This window comes from Aethalodelphis obliquidens, unplaced genomic scaffold (genome assembly GCF_003676395.1).
Source record: "Aethalodelphis obliquidens isolate GAN/ISIS:26980383/991018 unplaced genomic scaffold, ASM367639v1 scaffold16, whole genome shotgun sequence".
Classification (NCBI taxonomy): domain Eukaryota; kingdom Metazoa; phylum Chordata; class Mammalia; order Artiodactyla; family Delphinidae; genus Aethalodelphis; species Aethalodelphis obliquidens.
Window position 1 is genome coordinate 17,938,325 of NW_020837960.1, and position 19,387 is coordinate 17,957,711.

At 45.7% G+C, this 19,387-nt stretch overlaps 1 protein-coding gene across 1 annotated transcript; it reads right to left on the minus strand.

The window, feature by feature from the left end:
* Nucleotides 1-204: 204 nt before the first annotated feature.
* CUNH13orf42 (chromosome unknown C13orf42 homolog) lies at nucleotides 205-19,182 on the minus strand. Its single transcript, XM_027116783.1, has 4 exons — nucleotides 18,778-19,182; nucleotides 3,702-3,849; nucleotides 1,338-1,569; nucleotides 205-379 (listed from the first exon to the last, which is right to left on the minus strand). Exons 1-4 carry the CDS (start codon nucleotides 19,180-19,182, stop codon nucleotides 205-207), a joined length of 960 nt encoding a protein of 319 aa, XP_026972584.1.
* Nucleotides 19,183-19,387: the final 205 nt, after the last annotated feature.

The following is a 19,387-nucleotide window of genomic DNA, read 5'->3' on the forward strand; positions in this document are numbered from 1 at the left end:
GCCAGGCTCCAGAAGGCCCCTAAGGCGGGCCCTCCAGGAGGCCACAGGTACGTTTGGCACTGGATGGGCACCGGCAGGCAGTGTGCTCCTGGGCCTGACTTTGTGACAATTTCCAGTTTTAACTCTACCAGACACCTCCTTCTGCAGTGAAAGCAGACGCCTTCGGGGGAACCCACCCTGAGCCAGGCTGCAGGGCTGAGGCAGTCAGGGCACTGTTCGTTCCCAGAGTCTCTCCCGAAGCAGCCACTGCCCTCTGGGGTTCTCTGTCTCATAGCGGTCCTCCCCCGGGGATGCCAGGGGCTCCAGTGCAAAGAGCTCTGCATCCCAGTCTGTGTCGTCCCCCGAGAAGTTGAAGACGATCTGTCTGGAGCTCACCAGGCTGGAAGGGAGGAATGAGGTAAAGGGTTTAAGTCTGGCTTGGCTGGCCACATGGAGAAGGGACGCTCTGATTTGCCATCCTGACGGAGCCCATCAGATGCTCCCCTAGTTCTGGGCCTCGTGGAGGACAAAGCAGTATCATCATGGGGGCTGTGAGTGGACCTCAGCTGGACCGCAATGTGGCCTTGGAGGGGGAGGATGGGTGATGAGGGTTGAGTCCTGGTTTTAATATGTCCAGTACATAGTCCATTCTTATGGGAGGAAAATGCCATTTAGAAAAGCCCTGAACCCATCAGAGTTGGATGGCTCTTGTAGAAACAGAGGAAGACAGGTTGACAAGCCAAGACAGGCCCTTCTGTTGTGAGAGGTGAAGTCCCTGCAGCATGGCCTAGGGTGGCCGGATCAGGAGCGCACATACTTCTCTGAAGGAGTAAGTCATGGGGATTTGGGGGTTAGAGGTGGCAGCTCGTCTTGGGAGAGAGGCCAAGAGATGGTGGCAGGAGGGCCAGGTGGGGCCCAGTCAGCGAGATGTTCTCCATCCGAGCCTGGCAATGCCCTTCTACAGCAGGGCCATCTAATTGTTTCAGTGTTGCTTCCCTCATGGTGCTATGCCCTCCTCAACCCCAAAGTCTCATTAAAAATCTGCAGCACACAGTGTGTCAGTGGCACTTGGGGGAAAGAGTGAAAGAGGATGGACAGAGCATGAGGGCTAAGTGGGCCGGAAAGGGAGAGGCAGGTCCAGAGCTCAAGGTACAGTTAGGGGTGGGGACAGTGGTGAACCAAGCTAGAATGTGAATACAAGACTATCAAAAAATGTTTTAAACTAAGACCTCCCTCCCCCCATACACAAAAGAATGATTTTTCCATGTAAGATGGGGGTTCAGGGCACCTGAGAAGCAAGCCAAGAGTCTGGTGCACATGAGAGCATCTTGGTTATGCTACGTGATCTGAGCACTCACTCTTTTTTGCAGGCTTTGGGCTTAAATTTCAACGTGCTGAAGGCCCCTTCCACAGCCTTGGGCAAATAAATGGGGTGCCTCTCGAGTCTCCTCTGAGTGCCGCAGGTCCTGCGCTCCGTGCTCCTCCGGAACTGGCCGGCTGTCGTGTGCCCAGCGACGTCCTCAGAGCATCGGCGGGGCACCCGCAGGATCCAGTTGGAGTGCAGGCTGTGCTCCCGGGAGCTGGTGGCCACTGGAAGAGAGAAGCAGGGCCCCCGGGAAAGGAGGACTCACCATGCGGAGGGGAGCAGAAGGCCACGGAGAGGACAAATCCAGCTAAGAACCCACAATACATACATACGTAAAACGAAATTCTTAGGAAGGCCCGGAGAGCCAAGCAAAGGGGATGATTCAACTCTGCAGTTATCGTTTGGGGAGACAATGCACTAGCGTGTGCCCATTAAAGACAAGCACATAGACCTACGTTTACTGACTTGGAAAGATGCCCATGATGTCTTGTAAATTGTTAAGTGAAAAGAGTGGATGAAAAATAGCACAGAGATCTTGTTTTTGTTTAAAAAGAGTAATAAAGTGAGTCTGTTTAAAGCCTTTTTGAAAGGACGTACACCAAACTGTTAACAGTGATTATCAACTCTAGGTGGTAGAATTACAGGTCAAATTCTTTACTTTCTTCTTTATACTTTGGTGTATTGTTTGATTCATTTGATTCACAGTGAACATACGTTACTGTGGCTATCAGAGAAAAAACATGACGTCATTTCCATTAAAAAATTATAACTGTGAAGATGACACTTGCGTCCTCGGTAGATTTCATTGTCCTTTCAGCAACGTCTGGATTTCCCAGGCCCGACTCTGAAAGAGAGGGCTGTCCCTTGTCAGGGGCTGCCATGGGAGAGGGGGGCAGACCAGTTACCCTGCAGGGTACAGTGAGCCTGGGGAGTGGGAATCCCCTTCCGTGAAACTCCACAGAACCCAGTGAGAACCGAAATCTCACAGATACGTGTCCATCAGGGCTAGAAAAACAACAAACACACCACAAGAATGTAATCTTTGAGCATTAAATAAAATATTTAATATTAAAAATTATTTAGTATTGGTACCAAACGCTGTTGCCTTAATAACCAGGGGCCAGTAACTGCTAAATTAAATCATCATTAATACACCATGAGGGGCAAGTCGACGATGAAAGAAACTGACAGCTGAGTAATGGAATTTAAAAGTGGGCTCAACTCATGAACGTGGTTGTTGTTTGCTCTCCATCAGGAGACAGCCAGTGATACACCTTGGCAAGGAGAAAAGCACCACCTCGGCCTTCACCTCACTCCCTCTCCAACAATCCAGACTGGGCTTGAGAAAGCACCCCGGCCCTCTCCTGTCTACACATCCTCGCAGAGTGGTGGCCCATGAGGGCCACAGGGGGAGTGCTGGGGGAGGGGTGGAGAGGGGTGACAAAGTAGGTGAAGGGTCAGAGTCGGGTCCAGCAGACAGGGCTGCCCAGAGCCAAGTTAGCTCAGGTAGGGTCACAAGCCCAATTTTTAAATATAATTTGTCTATTCCCTTTTCTTCTTCTTTTCTCAATTCTGGTAAAAGACACATAACATAGAATTTACCATGTTGCCATCTTGTAGTGTACAGTTCAGTAGTGTGGAGTATATTCACATCATTACGTGACAGATCTCCAGAATTTTTTCATCTTGCAGAACTGAAACTCTAAACAGACTTGTGGTTGCCAAGCGGGATGGAGTGGGGGAGGGATGGATTAGGAGTTTGGGGTTAGCAGATGAAAACTACTACATATAGAATGGATAAACAAGGTCCTACTGTATAGCACACGGAACTATATTCAATAACGTAAGATAAAACAAATAGAAAAGAATATAAAAAGAATGTATACATATGTATAACTGAATCACTTTGATGTACAGCAGAAATTAATACAACATTGTAAATCAACTATATTTCAGTAAAAAATTAAATTAGTTAAATTACATTAAATTTAAAAATCACAACAGCTGTTTAAAAAAAAACAATTGTAACTCTATACCCATTTAACAACCCTCCAACTCATCCCTTTCTATAATTGTTGCCCTATTGCTTTCCCTCCTGGAGCCTTACAAAATTCCACCCCATCTCTGCTGTGGAAAATGGACCACAGGGAAGGAGTTTTTGTCCAAATACAGCCTGAGGATTTAAGGGGTAGCCTGGAGTGGCAGCAGCGGCAGCAGCGATGACTCCAGGGCCCCAAGGAGTAGAGCAGGCTCAGGGCCAGGCTTTGGCTTGCAGATGTGAGTTTCCATTTAATCAAAGAAAGTCCACTCCAGAGACCCCACTCCACCCACCTCCTGCCACCGGGATGGCACTCACCATCGAAGTCCACGTCTTCGTTCTGCGGGTCAAACTCAGCAGCCCGCGGCCGCTTCTCCGTATCCAGCTCTGCCATGATGGAGTCAAAGAAGGCGATGGCCTCCGCCACATCCGCGCTGAACTGCGAGTGCTTCTTGGGCGTTGCTTTCTGCTAGAGATGAAGGGCAGAGAGGAGAAAGCAGAGCTGCCTGAGCCAGCCTTGGGGCGCCCACACACAAGTGACATGGAAAAGGACCACATGTTACTGAAACTAAACCAATGTGAAGTTACGAATTTGCAGGTAAATTTGAATACGTGCCCTTAAAGGAAGGTAGATACTCCAGATCCACACTTGCTGTAGGTCAATGGATTTCGGATTATCTCCAGGAGGGGGAGTGAAAGGGTGGGTAGATCTGCCTCTGTCTTGGTCAGGGACTGTTATTGACCATTAGGCAAAATAATTTGTCTTTCTTCGGCCTGTTGCCTGCTGATAAACCCAATTAGGAGATTGTACAGTTCCTTAGATAGGCGATGAGATGCTCACAGCAGGAAGGAGGGGACGAGATATGTTGAAAATAAAATACTCCAGAAGAGTTTTCAGTACCTAAAGTGGCCAAATTTCGGTTCAATCATGGAATAAGTTGAAGACAAATTGGTGCGATTTGGTGTTTGAACAGTGTAAGGAATAATATTGGGTTGGCCAAAAAGTTTGTTCAGGTTTTTCCGTAACATCTTTAAAGTAGTTTTAAAAAAATCTACAGAAAGCCTAACCAGGTTCCAGGTTCTGTCCTGACTCATTCTTCATGATGTTAGCATCACCATCACCATCACCATCATCATCATCGTTCTCTTCACAACAGCCCACAGTCAGTCACCAGCGACCGGCATCACAGAAGTTCAAGCACCATGGTGGACTTCAATGGAGAACTCATGATGTAGGCACAGAATCAGCATGTGAACTAAAAAAAGCTCCCTGAAGAATTTAGGAAATAAGAGAACTCAGGGAGAAAAAGGAAAGACAATATGTGTTAACCTGGGCTATTTGGACCAAATGTAGACTTCCTTTATTTTTTGTGTGCACTTTGAAAGTGGGATGGTATTAAAAATGAAAGTGATTTAATTACAGATTTGCATGTTAGGAAACTAAAGGATGACATCTTTATATATGCATAAGATTTTGGTAAAATGTATGCATTTTGTACCACTAGGAAACATTTGTACCACTAGGAAGCCATGTGGCTTGCAGGATCTCAGTTCCCCAGACCAGGGAGCGAACCCATGCCCCCAGCAGTGGAAGCACAGAGTCCTAACCACTAGACCACCAGGGAATTCCCAGGAAACAATTTTTTTTTTTTTTTTTTTGCGGTACGCGGGCCTCTCACTGTTGTGGCCTCTCCCGTTGCGGAGCACAGGCTCCAGACGCGCAGGCTCAGCGGCCATGGCTCACGGGCCCAGCCGCTCCGCGGCATGTGGGATCTTCCCGGACCGGGGCACGAACCCGTGTCTCCTGCATCGGCAGGCGGACTCTCAACCACTGCGCCACCAGGGAAGCCCCAGGAAACATTTTTAAATAGAGGATTTTTTCCTTTTATATTTGTAAGGAGCATTCTTGGAGAAAAAATTTGGAGAACCACAACATACACTGAGCCTTTTCTGTTAAAAGTGGAAAACTATTCACATGTAGTTATCTCACCCCCTTCAAAGAGCCCACTAAAATGAAAGTGGGTGGGGGGAAAGTTGAAACCCAGTGTCAAAGAGAACAAGAGAGAGGTCATCAGTGAGAGAGAGATTTCCAAGAGCTCCTGCCAAATGGAAAGCAGTTGAAGCAGGAGAATTGATGTAACAGAGCAGAGGGACCGCCCTCCCAGAGAACTATGGGTGGATGAAGCAGCTCAGAAGGGAGACAGTTTGACCCTTGGAACCAGAAATGCTCCAGACTTGGCAACACCAGGCACACCAAGGGTTGGAATGAAAAACTGAGGGGCTGGTTGAAAGTCTGTATGAGCACAGAAGGCTGGGCCACCAGCATCCTTCCTGCAGGCAGATAACAGGAAGACTCATATCTGGAGGCAGGTCCATACGCTTTTATCCTTCCTGTGTTTTCTCTTGCTGTCCCTCTGCCTTGAATGCCTTATCTGGCCAAGTCCTATCCAACCATCAAGATGTGGCTGAGACAGCTCTTTCTCCAGGAAGACCACCCTCTCCTGGGCTGTTTTCCTCCTCCAGGCTCCAAGGTCCTCAGTACCTAATCTAATTCTACGATAACACATATTATTTTAGAGAATTTTTTGTGAGGTGGCAGAGAGAGAAACAAAGAATCGAGAAAACCACATGATCTGGACTGAACCCCAAAGGAAGGTTGAATATTGTTGAATAGAAATGCAAGGTCTGTAGGTTTTCCCATCTCAAAATCCATCTCCACATGGAAGGGACATCACTACGTCCCTAGTAGCAACTGCCATCAGTGTCTGGCTGAACGCAAGAGTCTCCGCCTTGCTCAGGGGCACCATATTCTTTTCCATCTGGGTCACCCTACAATGTCATCTAAGCTGTTCATTCCTCAGTGTCCCCAGGAAGTAGACGTTGGTCAGAAGCTCAGAGCAGCCTGGATCAATTGCTTTCATTTATGAAAAGGCTTAAAAGAGAGTCAACTTTGGTGTCTTAACTATTAAAGGCTAAGAAAACAGCAATGAGCACACTGCCAGTAGTTAGGTTAACACAAGCCCTTGACTGTGGCCTCTTGTGAATATCTCCAATCTCCTCAAGAATTATCCTCCAAGGATAATATTTACAAAATAAAAAAATAAATTACCAGCATATACATCACCACCTCAGCCACTGTACTCTCTGTCCATCAAAACTAATGCACAGGGGCTTCCCTGGTGGCGTAGTGGTTGGGAGTCTGCCTGCCAATGCAGGGGACACGGGTTCGAGCCCTGGTCTGGGAAGATCCCACATGCCGCGGAGCAACTAGGCCCGTGAGCCACAACTACTGAGCCTGCGCGTCCGGAGCCTGTGCTCCACAGCAAGAGAGGCCACAATAGTGAGAGGCCCGCGGACTGTGATGAAGAGTGGCCCCCACTTGCCACAACTAGAGAAAGCCCTCGCACAGAAACGAAGACCCAACACAGCCATAAATAGATAAATAAATAAATAAAAGTGATTTTTTAAAAAAAACTAACAGACAAAGACCCTTTCAGCTGCACATTTCGTTGGTTATTCCAAATATTCAAACATGTTTCTTGTTTGTAAAATTTCAAGCTTGGGGACTCAACACTCCCACACAGCTCACCCTCTCTGCTGTGCTTAGCAGTGATTGCCTTCCTGAGCACAGCCAGACACTGACAGATAAGCTCCTTGGCCAGCACTTAAGAGTCTGCTCTTCGGGGCCTCACATCCGGGGCTCTGCTGGACAATTCAGTACATTATCACCGTTATAAAGCTTGTTTCTGTTAAAAGAGCTTTTGGATCCTGGTGTGGCTGGAGAGTGAGACATTGGTGACATTATTTGTGGCTGACCCCTATGTACCTGTGTGACCAAGTCTCATCCCCAAAGAGAGCTCTCCCCAACTTGCCTCAATTACCATCATCAGTTTCGCCCAAGCCCTTCATGGAATGAGGGAGGAACATAAATAAATGAAAATGAATAAACAATCGCTTTCCTTCCTTCCTTAGCTCTGCCTTCCTTCCCTGCAAATGAAAGCACCACCCCTTGAAGGAGTCTGAGGACCCAGTTGGGGGCGATGATGGTTATGAAAGGTTATGACTCCCCCCTCATCTCTGTCCGGGCAGTTCTCACAGTGGAGCCCAATCCCAGCTGGAGGTTGGACCCTCAGTGGATGCTCTTAAAGAATCTCTACACTGGCCCTTTCCCACATCAATTAATTTAGATAACCAGGTGATTCTAGTGCAGAGCAATTGAGACCCTCTGCTCTCTGAGGATCCAGGCACAGGGAAGGCAGCAAGAGGGGCTGTGCTCCCGCCTCGGGGTCTGGTTTACGATGAAAACCTTAAATACCAGTCTCATGCCCTGAATTTGCAAGAGCAGACAGGAGTGTCTCCATGAAGACAAGGACACAAGGGACAGGACCCAAGGGGATAGGACACAGCTCAATGAAGGAAGAGGACAAAGTTCCTGGATTACAGCGCCCGGACCTCATGTCCCTGTGTTTTTCCCATTGCTCAGCACATAGAGACCAGGTAAAGGGGCCCCACCCCCCCTGCCCCATCCCCTTACTAGCTACAGGTATGAGGGCATCCCACTCATAGGCATGCACCTACCTTTCCCACCCAGTCCCCAAACGTGACCTAAATCACCTCCTGGCTTGGGGGGGAGGGCAGTTTCCTCTGCTTGTATTCATGCAGTTTTGTTTGCAATCTGGGTGTAATGTTTGGTATTCATCTCTGCTAGTCTTCATTTTGACTGGACATCAAGTTGTTTGTTTCTCTCTCCATCATTTCTTTTTGAAAACACAAGCAAATGTGTATTAACCCACTCTTTAAAAAAACAAAAGGTAGCGTACAATATCCCCCTGTGAATTGCTTTCTTCACTTGGTGTATGCTAAGAATAACTTCACAGCAGTAGAGATTCTCCTCTTCCCTTTGAATAGCTGCACAGTGCTCCACTACACAGACACACTGTAGGAATGAACTACGGTCCCCTATTGTTAGAGCTTCGGGTTGTTTGAAATCTTTTGCTGTTACAATTAGTGCTTACACATACATCATTTTGCACTTTGCCAATAATACCCTAGTATAGGCTTCTAACTGTAAATATTCAGCTCGTTTTACAGACAGAACGGTAAGCATCAAGTGATCTGGCAGGTCAGTTAAGTAAGATTTGGTTAACAAATCTATTGTACTTTATAAAGTATACTTTTTTTTTTTTTTTTTTGCGATACGCGGGCCTCTCACTGTTGTGGCCTCTCCCGTTGCGGAGCACAGGCTCCGGACGCGCAGGCTCAGCGGCCATGGCTCAGGGGCCCAGCCGCTCCGCGGCATGTGGGATCTTCCCCGACCGGGGCACGAACCCGTGTCCCCTGCATCGGCAGGCGGACTCTCAACCACTGCGCCACCAGGGAAGCCCTAAAGTATAATTTTAAATGTCTCCAAACGAATTTTGTGATGATTTATCTGAGTACCAATGAAACTGTGGGTAATCATCAGTCAAATCCATTTCACCTGTAACCTGTCTTCCCGCATCAAGGTTGTTTTAATTGTTGCTACAAGACTTGCCTGTCCTCCAAGAAGCATGGAGCCTAAACAAGGTGTTTGCCTGAGTTGTTTTCCAGAAACTTGGCATCACCTGTGTCTAGTTGGAGCTGAGCCAGTTAAGGCTGGAAAGGACTACCAACCCTCCAACCGGGCATGCGCGAGTCTGCTCGGTGACATTTTGACATCAGAGGGCTGAGAACTCCACCCTCAGAGTGTGCTAGGTGCCTCCGTTTTTGGACGTGCAGAGGCCTGTAGGCTAGTTACACCTGCACAGAACAACAATTACCCCAACTTTTCCTTAGTTCCCCACACCCCAGACCGCCCGGCTTCTTTAGCCCCTTGCCTTCCAGGAAGTGGATTTGGCTGCCTTGTGAATAAACCCTCTCTTTGCTGCAAATCTCGGCATCTCGGCGTTCGGGCTTGCTGTGAATCAGGCAAACAAGCCTGGTTTGGTACCACCAAGGCTAATCTACAAGTCCAGGCTCCCTGGGCCTTTTCAAGTCCTAGTTTAAACTCAGGCTGATTCCGGCTTTTCCTGCCTTTCCCGCAGCTTCCATGGGCCTTTCTGGCCTCTACTACGACCTTCTCTTGGTCTCCAGCCAAGACAACTAGCACAAGAGCTGCACGACTGAGGCTCAGGGTTCCGGGCTCAGGCTAACATCACAGAAAATCTACTTTACAAAGCAGGGGTTGCACAAAGTGGGACGTCAGTCATCAACACCCCTGGGTGAGACCCAAATAGTTCTCCCTCTCTGAACTCAGAACTCTAAATAAAAGTGGACTGCCTCGCCCCGCCACCGCCTGCCCCCCGCCCCGCCACCGCCCCCCCCCACCCAATCTTGACTTTTTCCTAGCCCAGAACTGAACTACTTTGGAAAGGCTGGCTTCCTGTGGCACCTGCTCAGACCTGGGTTTCGCAGGGCTCATGTTCCTTCGCCAGCAGCCCTTCCGCGGCCCCAGGGGAAGGCGCTTTCTCTGAAAGCCATCTGTACTGCATTGCCCACTCCCCTTTAACCTTCAGTGGCCTTAAGGTTATCATTTTCCAAGCCTCCCCGTCCCACCCCCTCACAACAGGCCTGGGTCTTGGATTACTTTCCCCGGATAGAACACTTGCATCTTTCCAAACCAAACTCCACCGTATTTCTCATTTTAATTTTTGAGTCCCCCAAGGCAGTTTATTTTTCTGCCTTTCGTATCACCTCCCATCCTGCCTGGTTTCACCTGCCCTTGGGGTACTTGGGCTTCTCCAATCTGTTTACTTTCTTCTGGGATCTGTCAGTATTTGTGCAAGAGATCTGGATGCTACAAAATGAACTTCCAGTTGTAAACAGAAGTATTTTGTCAGAGGTTAGGGTAGGGGGACATTCTAAACCCAGCCAACGTCAAGAGGACCATCTAGCCTCCTTCCCTCCTCCTCCTGGCCTCACTCCCCGCCACCTCTTCGGAGGGCCAACTCACATGGTACCTCCTTTCCGAAGCTTTCACTCATTGCAGCAGACAGACCCACACACATCTTTTCTAGGCTCATATTCTGCCTTGTGTGGACAGCAACGTTGTACTATACCCTCAGAGCCCCACACTAGACCCGTGATCCTTAACCTCGTCTATGAAATAGCTTTGGCAAATAGCACTCACAGATAAGACTGTCTTTGGATAGACGCTCACTTGCAGCCACTACCTACATGAGACAAGTTGTCGGATATACCCAACTTCCAACATTCTTGTTGTAATTCTACCTGTTTCTCTTCCAACACATCAGTGTGGTTCAGGCAGTGATGCTGAGAGTTGCAGCTTCAGATTATGGGCTGCATCAGGGCAGGCGGACTGTCTTTCCATCTATGAATGTGGAACACCTATTTCAATGCCTGACATGGAGTGATTTGTTGAATGATTGAATGTATGCCATATACATGCCATTATCATATGTTTATATTCTCCAACCAGTTTGCATGTTGCTAATGTATACTTTTGGATTTAACTTAGCAAATTTTGAGAACTCTGTACTCCTTATTTTTATGGAGTCTTATAATACTGTTTTGAGCTAATCGTACCTGGAAATCAAAATGTCAGTTCATTGTGATGAAATTTCCAGGATCAAATGTGGGACTGGTCTGGATTGGAGAGATCATTTTCCCTTGGATCATTCAGCTGGGTGAAATGAAATGCAAAACAGCTCAAATTATCCACAAGCAATTTAATGTCCTCAAAAGAAGCTTTTCAGGATAAACCTTAAAAGCTCTAATACATCCTCTTTCCTTCTGCCATCCTTGAAATGGCTATTCAAGATCAAGTCCAAAGCAATACTTATCTTATCCTTTTTTTTTGGCTGTGCCAGGTCTTAGTTGCGGCACGTGGGATCTTCTTTGTGGCATGTGGACTTCTTAGTTGCGGCATGCATGCGGGATCTAGTTCCCTGATCAGGGATTGAACCTGGGCCCCCTGCATTGGGAGTGCAGAGTCTTAGCCGCTGGACCACCAGGTAAGTCCCATCTTATCCCTTTTATGTTACCTCACCTAAGGAAATGTGTACCCATCACTGAATAGGGGTTTGTGATAAAAGAATAGGAGCTTAAGAAATGAGAACTGTAAATCTGAGATGCAAATAACTTGGGAAAAGGTATAATCGCTGAAATTTAAATACATATGTACACATACCCACATCCAGATTTTCAATAGATATGCTAATGGTAGACTTGTCAGAGCTGAAGGAAAAAAATAGTGATATAGACAACAGAGCTGAGAAAATCAGCCCAAAGAGATAAAAAGAAAGGACGAGGTTTGTCACACGCTGTAGTATAACTAAACTTGGGAATTACCTCTCATAGCTAAACATTACAATCATTTTGGAATCGTAGCTGCGCGTCTTTTGTCTTTGGTATTAGAGGTTTCAGACTCACAGTCTGAGGCTTAGTCTTTTTTCTCCCGCTTTATAATCTGAAGGCCATTGTTTCCTTTGCTGGGACCTGGTAACTCCTCCCCTTAAATATCACCTAAATGACCATTTCACCTTAGTTCAACACTAAGTGAAGGTTTTTTGCTCACACTTATCAAACTGTTCGAAGCCTAACTAACAGAACTGAATTAATATGCTTGAAACATAGTATAAAAATCTTCACGCCCGATACGTGAAACATCACAATCCAACGAGAGAAGGGGTGGATTTGTCCATAAATGGTGTTGAAACTTTGCTATTTGGGAAAATTTCAAGTTGGATTCTCACATCCCACTACATGTAAAAATAAATTGCTGAATAGATGAGAGGGTTGGGTTTTTTTTAAATGGAACTATAAAAAAAGGAGAAAAATGGCAAATATGAAACTGACCTTGAGCCATAGAAGGACTTTCTAAGCACGAAGCAAAGAAGTATCAAAGACAACAATCGACATATTTGACTACATAAAAATCAATAGTATTTGTAATGATAAAATTGTACTCTTAAGTAAAATTAAAAGATACATAACTTTGAGAAAATATTTTTAAGACATGTGGCAGACAATGTACTCACATCCTTAATATGAGTCCAGATAAATAAAAATATTTAGTAGAGCCAAAAAATGTATAAAGACATGAATGGGCAATCCATTAAACAAGAAGTACGCATTGGTTTGATAAAATAAAAGGGTCATTCTTTGCTTAAGCAATAATCCAAAAAAAAGTACATAAAACAATGCAGTTAATCTATTATTATCAGTAAACTTTAAAAATTAATGACACTACTTGGTGCTGATAAAATGCAATAAGAAGGGCTTTCTAACTCACTGTTGATAAAAGTGTAAACTATAAAATATTTCTGGAAAACAATATGTAGAAGAATCTTTAAAAATGAATGGCCTTTCACCTTTGGCCCACTAATCACACTTTTAGGAATCACTGCTAAAAAATGCCTTATAGACAGAGTAAGATGAATTTATTTATAATGTTTAACAATTGTTTAAAGAATGTGAGTTGTTAAATTTTTTGCCATTAATACTTTCAGTTTTCAAAAACTAGTTAATGAGACAGAAAAGAACCCACAATATAAATTATAAAAAAGCATATGGTATGAGCCAAATTTAGTAAATGTATACGTATACACACTTTAGGGTTGCCACATTTAGCAAATAAAAATATAGAATGGCAGTTAACTTTCAGTTTTATATAAACAGTGAATAAATTTTTAGTATAAATAGATACCAAATATTATATGGACATAATTATACTACAAAAATCCATCGTTTATCTGAAATCCAAATTTAAATAGGCATCCTTTATTTTACCTGGCAGCCCTAATATACATATCTGCAACTATACAAGAAATAAATGATTGAAAGAAAATATACTTAAATATTTTATAGTGATTGTTTCTGGATGATAGGAGATAGGATTCTAGATCATTTTTATTTTCTTCCTTACACTTTTCTGTGTTTTATAAATTTCATTTAATGAGCAAATATAACTTAATAATCGGAAACAAATGTTTACCTAAAAGAGTGTCTTTTTGATGGTAAGCTCTGATCCATTACATGTGGGATGTTTTAATTATTAGGATCATTCCATATGAATATCCCCAAACTATATTCTACTCCATAAAAAACAAGATAATTTTCCACTCACTGAAAACCACAGACCTATTACTTTTCCAGGTCTTCCATCAGCTTTTGTAAAGTTCCATTCTTAAATTACAGTTGGAGCTTCTCGGGTTATTAGTTTATTGAGCATCTACTATATGCCTGGAGCTGCACTAGAGGTTGGAGATAAAAAGAGAAATAAGACATGGTGGCCCCACTCAATGAGCTCACGGCCAGTAGCAGACACAGCAAATGAACAGACAATTACGGTGCTGTGTGCTGACTGCTGGGTGCTGGGTGCTGAGTGCTGAGATAAGGGTCAGACCCAGAGAGGGGGGAACATTCACTGCATTAGACTGTGGACATGAGAAATGGCTTCCTGGGGCAGTGCTTTCTCTGCTCTCTTAAAAGACAAGAAGTTAGCCAGGTGGGCGGGATGTGGTAGAGAGGAAAAACGGAAGCCGAAGTACTGTACTGTTTCTAGGCTAAGCAAATGGCACATGTCTGGGAGGTAGATTGGGGAATATAATTACCTGTCGTGTGGTCTGACTGAGAGGGGCTGCAGGAATTGGATGCTCTGTTATCAATGATTATTTTACTGTCTGCCATCTTCTGGAGAGCGCTGCCAGGCATAATAGAGTAGTCTTTGCAGCTCATATTGAATGTTCACTGCCCTTCAACTCTGCCAACCAGATACAGGCCAAGTGATAGAGACCTCCAGTAACTGATGCTCACAGGAAACCTGCACTTTAATATCACTGTGTTTGCAGAGAGTCCCCCCCAACAGATCTGAAAAATAAATCCCAGTGGTACGGAACAGACTCAGAACCTTCTTCCCATTGCATATGCAATTTATATATGGATGGTTTGGAATGTTTTTAGATGAATTGGTTTCAGATCTTTCTACCACAGAGGAGAAAAAAAATCTATTTGCTGTTGACTTGGTCTTATTTCATGAACCAGGATTGAATGGCCAATGATAGAAAATTGATTCTGAAAGTTAACTATTATCAGAACAAAACGACTTGAAACAAAAATCAATCACTTTTGGCAGGCATTCTCCGTAATTCCACTGGTTCTGTTTAAATCATTCTTGTAGCAGGTGAATTTCTTTAGTTGGAGCAGGGTGGGAGGGGGGTTGGTGCTGGGAGGGGTGTGCATTTTGCAGCTGGTTCATCCAGGCAGACATATCGGGGATCGAAGCTGCTCAGAACTATATGATTCACAGGTGAATTAATGAAATTTCTTCTGGCTGTGGTGGGTGACCAGGAACCCTGGCTTTGGAAAATGTCAGCCCAAATCTTCTGGGGAGAGTTCCTTGGGGCACTGCAGGCAACCCAAAACTGCCTCTCTGGCAGCACAGACACTGTGGTCCACCCAGGTCCACTTAGGTGGCCCAGTTCTCACAGAGGAATGCTGGCTGTTTACCTGTTCATCTGGCTTTAAAACCATGGGGAGCTATTCTCAGTGAGGACCCCAAATGCTGATGAGCACTCCGGGCAAAGTCAGAGCATAATCTCAAGCTTTTCCTCCTCATGTCCCATAAAAACCCAAGCTCATGGACCGTAAAAAGGAAGGAAGTTCTGACACAGGCTACAACATGGATGAACCTTGAAAACATTATGCTAAGAGAAAGAAGCTAGTCACAGTATGACAGATACTGTATGATTCCAATTATATGAGGTTCCTAGAATAGGCAAATTCATAGAGACAGAAAGTAGAATACAGGTTTCCAGAAGTTGGGAGAAGGGGAAATGGGGAGCCACTGCTTTCTGTCTAGGATGATGAAAAAGTTCTGGGAATGGATGTAGTGGGCTACACAACACTGTCCTTAATGTCAGTGAATTGTACACTGACATTACCATTGAAAAAATGGTTCAAACGGTAAATTTTAAATTTTTTATGAATATTTTACTTAAAGAGGATATTATATTTTAAGAAATAAAAGATCATTGTCAAACCTTTTATAAAAACACTCTCCTGATTCCTAAATGAAGTGTTTTTAGAGCCTCCATGACCTCTTAAGGAATTCATTTTCTAGTGTTCTACTAATATACTTTCAAAAAGTGTTCTAAAAATATATTAATTAGGGCTTAATAGACTTTTGGATGAATTGTTATGGGTTTATATAAATGATCATTTGGAAAAGCTCAGAGAAAGCTCTGATGTAAAGAACTCTGATTATTTTCTGGCACTTAACCATTTGAAAGGTGTCCAGCGTTACACATTTTTCTTTAAAAGAAATTTATATAGGGCTTCCCTGGTGGCCCAGTGGTTGGGAATCCACCTGCCAATGCAAGGGACACAGGTTGGAGCCCTGGTCCAGGAAGATCCCACATGCCACAGAGCAACCAAGCCCGTGTGCCACAACTACTGATCCTGCGCTCTAGAGCCCGCGAGCCACAACTAGTGAGCCCGTGTGCCACAACTACTGAAGCCCACGCACCTAGAGCCTGTGCTCCGCAACAAGAGAAACCACCACAATGAGAAGCTCGTGCACCGCAACGAAGAGTAGCCCCCGCTCGCTGCAACTTTAAAAAAACAAATAAAGTCACTTTCTGAGTACTGAGTGTTAGGACTTAAATATAGGATTTGGGGGAGACAAGATTCAGCACATAACAGGGGGTCAAGGGAAAAGAACAGAGTTTGCCCTAAATCTGAACATCAGCAAGTATTTTCTACCAATGCAGGAAGGTGATGACATTCCTGAAGGAAGGGCCTTTCCGGATCCCCTGCCCCTGACATGCACAGAGAGCCAGGAAGGCCACCTTGCTAGCCACGGAGACCGCACCCACCATTTCTCAGGCATGCCCAGCAAACAGCTCTTTCTTTGGGAGCAATAGGGAAGGAGAGCAACTTGTCTCCAGGCTCCTATACACCTCCTGCACCATACATTTCAGAGCAGTGAACACTGGACTCCCTAGTATGTGCCAGGTCCTGTCACAGGCCAGATCTTGCTTCCTCCTCACAAGGTATATTCTTATTTCCGTTTGTATGCTCCAGAAATAGAGGCCCAGAGAGAGAAACTTAACCTGACAAAGGCACACAGCTGCTAAATACAGACCTAAAATTCAGGCCTTGATCTGACTAACTCCAAAGCCATTTTAAAACTCTTTCTTGACTTATTTCACTAAGCATAATATTTTCTAGGTCCATCCACATTGTTGCAAATGGCAGTATTTCATTCTTTTTTATGGCTGAGTAATATTCCATTATATATATATATCTCACATCTTCTTTATCCACTCATCTGTTGATGGACACTTAGGTTGCTTCCATGTCTTGGCTATTGTAAATAATGCTGCTATGAACAATGGTGTGCGTGTATCTTTTCAAATTAGTGTTTTCGGGTTTTTCAGATATACGCCCAGGAGTCAGCTTGTTGGATCATATGGTAGTTCTATTTTTAGTTTTTTTAGGAACCTCCATACTGTTTTCCACAGTGGCTGCACCAACTTACATTCCTACCAATGGTGCAGGAGGGGTCCCTTTTCTCCTAGAGAATACCACACTTAGTGAAATAAATCAGACAAAGAAAGACAAATACTATATGCTGTCACTTATATGTGGAATCTAAAAAATAATACAAATGAATGTATATGCTAAACAGAAACATACTCACAGATACAGAAAACAAATTTATGGTTACCAAAGGGGAGAGGGAGGAGGGGAGGGACAGACTACTATACATAAAATGGATAAGCACCAAGGATTTACTGTGTAGCACAGGGAATTATACCTATTATCTCGTGATAACCTATAATGGGATATAATCTGCAAAAATACCGAATCACTATAGTGTATATCTGAAACAAACACAATATTGTAAATCAACTATACTTCAAATAAGAGCAAACAAACATAAAACCTCTCTCCTGGTTACACCATGGTAAGAGACATCTCCTGAGGAAATCCCTACACTGCATCATGCCTGGGGCCTCTTCACAGCCATCCCTACAGGGCCAGGACTGGTGTTCTACCTCTAACGCCTCCCTCCGTCTTCAGATGCTGAACTAGGAATGGAGCTGGGAGGAAGAGTGCTAGGTTCTACCAAGAAAGGACTCCATGTTGCAGGAAAATGTAGTGCCTGGTGGGAATCTAACCAGAACTAAGAACCCCAGGATGCTCAAGCTGGAGGTCCAGAAATCATGGCAACCCCCTCTGTCATCGGAGGCGGCCCCAAAGAGGGGGGGGGCTGGCCCACAAATCCACAGCTGGTTGGCCACAGGGGCAGTACTGGAACCTAAGAGTAAGACACTTTGTATGGGCCCCAACCCTGCCCTACTTCTGGAGTTCAAATGGTTATTTAAACTGCTCCCGCCTGGGATAAAATGCAGACAGTTGAAACCAGTTGGGTGAGGCCAAGCCCTAGAGATCTGATAACAGGCCAGTAGGTCACTCAGTGTAAATGGGACTTGCAGGCGTGCAGGACACTGCGGGGGGGGGGGGGCATTGCTGGGCCACACAGGCCTGCTCTGAACACCTTGGAGCCCAGCCATCAGGAGAACAATTGGTGGCAATTTCAAAATAGCTTCAAACTTCATTTTTTTTTTTAATTGAGGAAACAAAGCAATAAGTAACAGTGAGTTGGGGATCTTAGCAAAATCAGAAGAGCCTCAGCTTGGTCTTCTGCGATACAGAGGGACTTTCTCCCCCCTTCCCTTCTGGCATTTTTCATTATTGGAATTATCTCAAGAAAAGGTAATGTGTACAAACACTGTAACAAGTACGAGATAAAGGCAAGTTCTTTCTTTCACTCATTTCCTGCTTGGTCTGCCTGGGCTGGAAGCCTCCAGTGCCCAGCAAAGTTGTCATTCAATCTCCTTCGACTCACAGACTCTCTCTGAGGCTGTGCCCGAGTCCCCCCAATACTCGGGCTCACGGAACAGACAGAGCAAATCCTCCAAATGTTCACTTTTCACTGGGATTTTTAGATGTGACTGTAATCATAAAAATAACGAAAACTTGTTGGGAAGTCATGTGCTGTCACTCAAATGTCATACAAGCATTCTCTCGCCCAGGAAGTGGGCAGGAAGTGACAGATGTGCCCTGCAAACCGTCTGTCTGACACCAAGCCCGAGTCCTCCCCACAGGCTGCTATGTGGATGTCGGAAGCTGCTCCTTCCCGTGGTCTCCGCGTGAACACTCAGCATGGGACCAGCCATCCTTCCCAGGCTGGCGAGATGGCAATGGAGAGTGTCTGAGGTGGACGGAGCTGCCAGCCAGAAGGCGCAGATGAATTAAGCTGCGCGTGTATGATCCAGGGCTGCAACCCGCGTCAGGGGCTCTCGGAAAAGCGCTCGCGTCAACTGTACTTCTCGGCGGCGGCACTTACCTTCATTGCTTTGGAGGCGGACTTCTCTCCTCCCCTGGAGGATTTCGAGGAGGTGGAGGAGATGCCCGGGGCGCGGCTGGGCTTCAGGTCACTGAGGCTGCTCAGGTACTTTTTGCGCAATGCCAGCAGCTCCTGTAAGTACTGAAGGCAGTCCTGGGTGCGCGAGTACATCCACGCCCGGTCCCCCTCCTGCTGCAGGTAGTACAGGCTGGTGTCCATACTGCTGGCGCTTTTGTATTTCTTTAAGGACTCGCTGAACTTCTCCCCGTGGTCCCCGACCACGTACATGGAGCTGCTGCGGATCAGCCTCACCGCGGGGCTGGCGCAGTCGTAGTAAGGACTCTCCGCCACCTCCGCCTTCCTCTGCGGGCCGGAGTGAAAGATGGAGTGGAGCTTTCTGAGCATGGTGCTCGATTTCTCTCTGTGGGTGCCTTCCAGCTGCCTGCGCAGCGCCACTTGATCTAGCTGGGGGCCCAAGAGCCAACGTGCAGGCCTCCTGCCATCTGTCTTCCCGGAGGCCTCTGATTCTTGGAATCCCAGCGAGTGTGGGCTTGGTCAGGCGGGCGACCCGGGCATCTCTCATCGGGGGGACTTTACATCCAATAACCAA

Coding starts and splice junctions, on each gene's coding strand:
- CUNH13orf42 (XM_027116783.1), bottom strand. CDS start 19,182: ATGCTCAGAAAGCTCCACTCCATCTTTCACTCCGGCCCGCAGAGGAAG. Junction 3,850..18,777: donor CCGCCTCCAAAGCAATGAAG/GTAAGTGCCGCC, acceptor CATCTCTAGCAG/AAAGCAACGCCCAAGAAGCA. Junction 1,570..3,701: donor CGAAGACGTGGACTTCGATG/GTGAGTGCCATC, acceptor TCTCTCTTCCAG/TGGCCACCAGCTCCCGGGAG.